The 7,500-nt window shown below is 43.7% G+C and overlaps 1 protein-coding gene across 1 annotated transcript in view; it reads left to right on the top strand.

Annotated features, from left to right (window-relative positions):
* LOC134460383 (von Willebrand factor D and EGF domain-containing protein-like) overlaps nt 1-7,500 on the top strand; it is a 163,169-nt gene that overhangs the window by 19,304 nt on the left and 136,365 nt on the right. The window contains exons 3-4 of the mRNA XM_063212814.1: nt 1,853-2,081; nt 6,789-6,854. Coding sequence (XP_063068884.1) covers nt 1,853-2,081; nt 6,789-6,854 — 295 coding nt within the window. The remainder of the gene's footprint in view (nt 1-1,852; nt 2,082-6,788; nt 6,855-7,500) is intronic.

Here is a 7,500-nt window from a genome sequence, read left to right on the forward strand (position 1 = left end):
GAGGTTTCAGCAGCAGCACACGTCAGGGCAGCGTATCTTATGTACCAGCTTATGTACTTACTTATGTAATATGCTGTACCAATATTAGCAGAAGTGTAGGTGTAGACTCAAGGACAATAGTATCTGGGTCAGAGACATTTCAGCAGTAGCGCAAGCCAGTGTCACTATTTTATGGATATGACTATCTAAGAAGCATATTCATTGCCGCGTATCAGCCACCTATCAACTAGCTAGACCGTAGATTTCTCTCAGTCAGACTACAAAGAGTCAGCCCTCTCCACCAAACATACCCAAAACTTTCACCCCATTACAATTTGATCAAGCTGTGAAATGATTTTAAGAAACATTATTTTAACTTCGAAAATAACAGTAGGCCTATTTCATTAAATCAGTGTGTGGGATATGTGTTATTCCTTACACTCACGTCACAGTGAAAGGTTTTATATGGATTCTGGGTCATTTCTGCATATAGTTTAGTTTTTCCAACTTTTCATTTGGCTAAACTCTGTTTTTATAGCCCTTCAAATTATTGCACATTGTCTCAGAGCGCAATATTGGGTGGCCAATGATTCCACTTGAAACTTTCTTCACAAAATGATCGTCCTCGCCCATTTATTATGCATTTGAGGAAATCACAGTCGCAGATGAAAAATCTTCATCTCTTAGTCTTTTTCTTGTTCCATTTCTCTCACTCTCTCTACCCTACTTTGTGTGTGTGTGTGTGTGTGTGTGTGTGTGTGTGTGTGTGTGTGTGTGTGTGTGTGTGTGTGTGTGTGTGTGTGTGTGTGTGTGTGTGTGTGTGTGTGTGTGAGAGAGAGAGAGAGAGAGAGAGAGAGAGAGAGAGAGAGAGAGAGAGAGAGAGAGAGAGAGAGAGAGAGAGAGAGTGAGAGTGTGTGTCTTCTCATTTATTGTTTATTGCCCAACACACTCTCCACATCCATCCCTCTCTCTTCTTCCATCCATTCATTCCTCTTCATACTCTCTCTATCCCTCTATCCATTCCACCATTTCTGGATCAAAAGGAGCGAATGTTGTTCAAGCTGGTTCTGGATCAAACCGGTTCAAACCGCATCAAACCAGTTCTGGATCCAACTGGTTTACAGTAAACTGGTTCTACCTAAAACTGTATCATGTTGTTGTCATCCTATCCTTCTCTTCTCATGTCCTTCCTAACCCTTCCTAACTCCCCTCTCTCCCATCCCTTCTCCTCCAGACGAACCTCTGTGGTACCCAGGCCCCTGTCTGGCTCTCCCATGAAGGACAGCTCAGGGAGAATTATCCCTTCTCTTTACCCCCTTATCCTTATCGTCTCCTCTTTTTTCTAACTCCCATCCCTCCCTCATCTTCCCTTCTCCTCTCCTCCCCTCTCTCCCTGGTCTCCCATCCCTTCTCTCCTCCTCCAGATGAACCGCTGTGGTACCCAGGCCCCGGTCTGGCTCTCCCTGCAGAGCAGCTCAAGCAGTTATCCCTCCTATATATCCTCCTTCCTCCTGTCCTTCTCTTCTCCTCTCCTTTCTAACTCCCCTCTCTCCCATCCCTCCTCTTCCCTTCTCTTTTCATCTCCTCTCCACTCCTCTCCTCTTCCCAACTCCCCTCTCTCTTATCCTTCCTCTCCTCTTCTCTCCTCTTCCTAACTCCCCTCTCTCTCCTCTCCTCTCCTCTCCTCTCCTCTCCTCTCCTCTCCTCTCCTCTCCTCTCCTCTCCTCTCCTCTCCTCTCCTCTCCTCTCCTCTCCTCTCCCCTCCCCTCCTCTCCTCTCCTCTCCTCTCCTTCTCCTCTCCTCTCCTTCTCCTCTCCTCTCCTTCCTAACTCCCCTCTCTCCCTGGTCTCCCATCCCTTCTCTCCTCCTCCAGATGAACCGCTGTGGTACCCAGGCCCCGGTCTGGCTCTCCCTGAAGGACAGCTCCCTGCCCCAGCCCGGGGAGGTGCGGCAGCTGTCGGCGTGCGCCACCTGGCAGTTCTTCCACGGCAGCACCAAGGACTGCTGCCTGTTCCGCATCCCCATCTCCGTACGCAACTGCGGCGACTTCCTGCTCTACTTCCTGCAGCCCACGCAAGGGTGCATGGGATACTGTGCCAAAGGTAATATAGGACTATTACACAATTACAAGGTTTAGTCTTAATTCTACACAGTATCCAAATACAGTATGGTATACTCCAAGGGTGCATGGGATACTGTGCCAAAGGTAATATAGGACTATTACACAATTACAAGGTTTAGTCTTAAAGGGACACTGTGCAGGAAATGGTCAAAAAAGGTACTGCAACTATGTTGCTCATTGAAACTGGGCTGCCTATTGCCAAATTTGATCTTTACGTGAAAGTTTACTAAGTAATAAACAAATATTTTCTTGTATGGTCCAAGTACAGTCATTTTTGCAGCTAAAAATGGCTATTTTTCGAAATTCAAAATGGCGGACCATGGAGAAGATCCCCCTTTTCATGTATGAAAAGTGCAATTTTTCCAGTCATAATGAATACTTAGAATGTGATGGTGGTGGTAAGTATTCATGAAAAAGGTAACTCTAGTGAATGGGCAGCATGAATTCTGGAAATAAACAACTAAAAATCTCACACAGTGTCCCATTAATTCTACACAGTATCCAAATACAGTATGGTATACTCCAAGGGTGCATGGGAATACTGTGCCAAAGTATAACACGATGAAATTAAATTACACAACAAAAGAAATGTAGTGTTGATTCAACATGGGACCAAATACACTCCAGAAGAGGATCAATTGTTAAATTGTTGAATTATCGCTGCAAAAAATACGTAATATGTTAAATATACGCATATTAGAAATAAATCAATTTAATTTGCATTCGCAAGGATGTATGGGATACAATAACAATGATATTAATTTTTAAAATAGTAGGCTAATAAGAAGAAGTCTACACAGTATGTAACAGCCATGTAATAGCCATTGACATGTCTTCGACATATGTGGGGGGTTGACTGGGAATTGACTTTAAACCATCTTGTCTTGCTTTTGTCCTATTGAGAAATGTAGCCTACATAAAAACATTACTGCTATTATAATTGAAACACATTTGACAACTTTAACTTTGCCCTTTACTTGGCCTGTGGAATGTTACCATGTTACCAGTGGAGAACATGGAGTATCATACAAGCATCCATGCACACAATAAATCCCTTGAATTTAAACTTGAACTTGAAAAGTACATTAAATGAAACTAGCCATTAATGTCATTCAACAAACAACAACAACAACAGTGACAACAACAGCTTGCTCCATCCTGGTTCTCTCAGGGTTGAGCATTGACCTCACACCAACAACTAAAAGATCAAATCTTCTCTATTTCATTTCAGAGCAATGTTTATGTCGGTAACTGCCAGTGATCTTGTTCCTGGGGCTTTAGTCCGTGTCCTCTGGAATGTAGGCCTACATGAAGCCCAATATGGCAATGGTAATGGACCTAGGCAAATAAACACAATGAAGCTGAATAAAAGAACAAGCGAAACACTTTCGTGAGAATGAAAGGACTATTTTGCAGCCACCGAACTGCCAAGGGCTCCCGGCCACAATAACAACATGCAAATGTGGGAGTGAGACACACGCAGACACCAGCACACATGCAGGCACTAGGCACACACACACACACACACACACACACACACACACACACACACACACACACACACACACACACACACACACACACACACACACACACACACACACACACACACACACACACACACACACACACACACACACACACACACACACACACACACAGATCCGGACGGAGAAGAAGAGAAGAGCTACTGACACGACCTCAGTCTGTTTCTGAGGCTAGTTTTAGATTTTTACAATTCAGGTTTCCGAGGCATTTCCGCCATTTCTCTTTCAATTCCAATTCCAACACATTATGCAAGAGAAGGGGAGAGAGAGAGGGAGAGAGGAAGAGAGAGAGAGAGAGATTTCTTTTGGAGATGTCTGAACTCTGAAGCGCCGTCTGTTCTCTAGCTGGCAAGCAATGTGTAGGCGGGTTTTCTTTTTTTTACTTACTGCACACAATCTCTGATGTAACATCTAAATTGCACAGTCGGAATTGCTTAATATGAAGTACTTTTGGCCCAGGTTTTTATGTGGAGATGTAGACATTTGCGCTACATTACAGCAATCTCCTCCTCTTCCTACAGCTTGCTTTTGAATCGAGTTGTGCAACACCAGGTTACCAGATGGTTATATGGTTACAAGCCAGCAAGAGATCCCTTCAGCGCTTTGTATCAAAGCCACCTCCTGCAGTATAGACGGCCTTGATCGCAAATCCTCCATGTGTTGTGTGCACTGTATTGTGTACAGTTAATTGTTCGTCTATGCTTTCAAAAGCAAAGTGTTTATGGGAAGTGAAAAGGAGAAGAACGTCCAAGGTACTGTACCCTTTGTAATTTACAAAGATGACTTGGCTTAGTTGGACTCTGCACAGGTATCAATTCAGTGCTTTGTATGCGTTGTGAGAGTCATTACTATAGAATACAAATCCTTGAAAAGAAATGGCTTCATGTTGCAGGCCTATGTGAAAAGCTACACGTTCTATACATCTGTGTTGAAAGTCAAAAGCTGTGCTACAAAAAAGTTGTTTTTAAAAGGACATACTGGCTGGCTTGGTGAAAGGAAAGTATGTATGAAACGTTTTCGAAAGGAAACTGTGTATGGAAGGTCAGAGGGGAAGAAACTTCAAGGTACTGCTCATACCCAGGGCCACTGACAGCTTTGGCTGGGCCCGGGAAAAAGACATCTGAAAGGGCCCCAAACCCAATACATTCAACGTAATGAGGATCCAATTGGGGCCCCCTCTCTCCTTGGGCCCAGGACAAGTGACCCCTTTGTCCTCTCCTGTCAGCTTCCCTGTGCCCTACAAAGAGTAAGAATTTAAACGGGAAGAAATGTTGCACTGACCTGCAGTTCACCGCCTGAATAGGAGCCACAGTTATGGAATAGAAAGCGTCCAGGTGAATGTTGTATGTGTTTGAAGCAATGTGTATGTCTGGACCAGGCTGAGAGGAACAATGTCTCGAGGGCCGTCTATGGCCTTTGAAGCTGTCTTATCCGGTCCCTGATATAATTTTAATGTTATGCAGTTTCAAATGAAATATGTTTTGTAAAGGAATATTAGAAATTACATTTGCAATATAGTTAAGTTATATTTTCAGGGGACCTAGTGCAGGTGGGGTCTGTTGTAAAGGTGGCCACATTCAATATAGGCCTAAAGTGCAGGGTGAAATGCTGGTTTGTGTTCAAAATACAGCCCTTGGAGGACTTTATAAAACTTGAAGTGGCCCCTCGAATGAAAGAGATTTCCCACCCCTGGTTTAGATGTTCCAAAGAAAGGGCCTGCAGGTATACCAAGACGCTGGTTCAGGAGTAAACCAGGTTAAGTTAAGAGGTAAATTGTCTAATAAAAGAACCTGGAGTCCTCATTTTCCAGGCTCTTCTATTAGATGATTTACTTCTTAACTTAACCTGGTTTACTCCTGAACCAACTTCTTAGTATAGTATAGCCCTCGGGTGTGTATATGGGTTATATGGGATGTGTTGACAGGGCATAGTTTTCCCTACTAGTGACGGCAGCCACTTTGACGAGAAACACCGTCCTACCACCTTGAGCAGGTCCCCAAAAAAGAAAGGGATCTTGTATTGTGAATGCAATATCTAAGTTGGTTTCACAAAAAATGTGTAGGTCAGGTGTAGCCCGCCTTCATTGACCAACAAAAGTACAAAAGAAACACTGTAGGTCCCCAAACTTTTTTTCTCTGGGGGCCACATTGCCGTTCATGACTGTGATCAGGGGCTGGGATCAATCATGTGGGCTTTTATAACCATAATTTCTAGCACAAAATAGTTAATCATTACTAAGTGATTTGCAAAAGAAGTGAGTACTTCACATGTTTTTCAATTTGAAATACCACAGGTATTCCTTTCAATTTCTAATAACCATGTACAAATACCAAGGAAAGGTTAGAAAAATATGGTGATTGACAGTTTATGAGTGATACAATAGAAATGGTAGGCCTGTTTATATTACAGTGAGATGAGGAACTATCAAGACAAGATAGGATTGCTTCTTTGGGGCAGTTCAAATGGTGAGGTGCAAAGAGGTGGAGGGCCGGTCAAAGGGGCGTGGCGGGCCGCATCCAGCCCCCGGGCCTTAGTTTGGGGACCCCTGCTGTAGGGTATGCTTTTGCCTCTTTTCCACTGCCGTTTTTCTGATAGACCTACAGCACGACACAGCGCAACTTGGCCGCCACTTTTTGTTTTTCGAATAGGCACGACATGGCTCAATCGTATAGCAAAAAGTGGTGGCTGAGTCGCGCTGTGTCGAGCTGTAGGCCTACCAGAAAACTGGTAATGGAAAAGAGGCATGAGTCTATGAGTGTCAGCAGTAAATTGTGTTTTGGAAGGTTTGATATCAGTTGGTGTTACATACGAGTGATTCCAGAGGTGTCAAAAGTAATAGGAAAAGTGAAAATAAAGCAACACAATGTCCTTCCAACATAGCTAACTTATCTGAGTAACCAGTAGACCAGCGTACTTGTCTTGTGATCAGCTACATCAGTGGTTGGGTATTGTTCGTTTTTTTGTGTTTTTAAGTAACAACACAATCTGTCCACCTTATTTGGCACAATAGATTAACTGGTGTAACAACTACGTAATAACATGTGCTACTGTTGTGATTACACCACAAATTTGGTTTTACTATTTACTTTTAACACCTCTGAGTAACTATAATTCTGTTCCCATTCTTGCACTGTGTTCAGTCACTATAGAGTCGCCACCCAGGTCGTGTCCACCGGGCCAGGTGGAAGTCAATGGAGTGTGCAAAGGTAAGCTGCACCAACACACGAATACAGTACCTACCCTAGGTAGGCCCTACATCAATGGTTCTCAAACTTTTTTGAACAAGCGCCCCCTTACCTCGTCATATGCCTCCAAACGCGCCCGGTGTGTTCCCGGTGTAAGGCACGCAGGGGTCATATCATTATGGGGGCTTCATGAGCGGTGTAGGGGGAGGAAGAGACAGTCGCTTGCTCACAAAGAGGCTCACAAATAGAGTCTAACAAAATAAAAGTGTAGACATCCCACCTCACAGACACCAGGTGCAGGACGAAGAGTGCATACGTTGTGTGCTTTGCAAAAATAGTATTAATACACATTTTAAAATGTTAAGTACACTTCAGTCATGTTTCTATACTCAACTGTACTACTTTTATAAGACTGGGAAGAGGAAAAGTTTCAGGGAGGGTACCGTTATTTGGCACAGGGAGCGGTGAAGGGCGAGAGACTTGGGAGTGGAAATTTGGGATGATACTGCTAGATCAGGGGCGGGTCAAGATTGAATCCGTTCATTGCCATTGCATTAGCAACAAGACAAGGTGCCCTAACTTACTGCTCCATTTTAGCTGTGCCTTAATTGTAATGGTTCTTCACCAGAGAAAAAATCCTGCACATACACACACAGACACACACTCA

This window comes from Engraulis encrasicolus, chromosome 12, assembly GCF_034702125.1.
Source record: "Engraulis encrasicolus isolate BLACKSEA-1 chromosome 12, IST_EnEncr_1.0, whole genome shotgun sequence".
Classification (NCBI taxonomy): domain Eukaryota; kingdom Metazoa; phylum Chordata; class Actinopteri; order Clupeiformes; family Engraulidae; genus Engraulis; species Engraulis encrasicolus.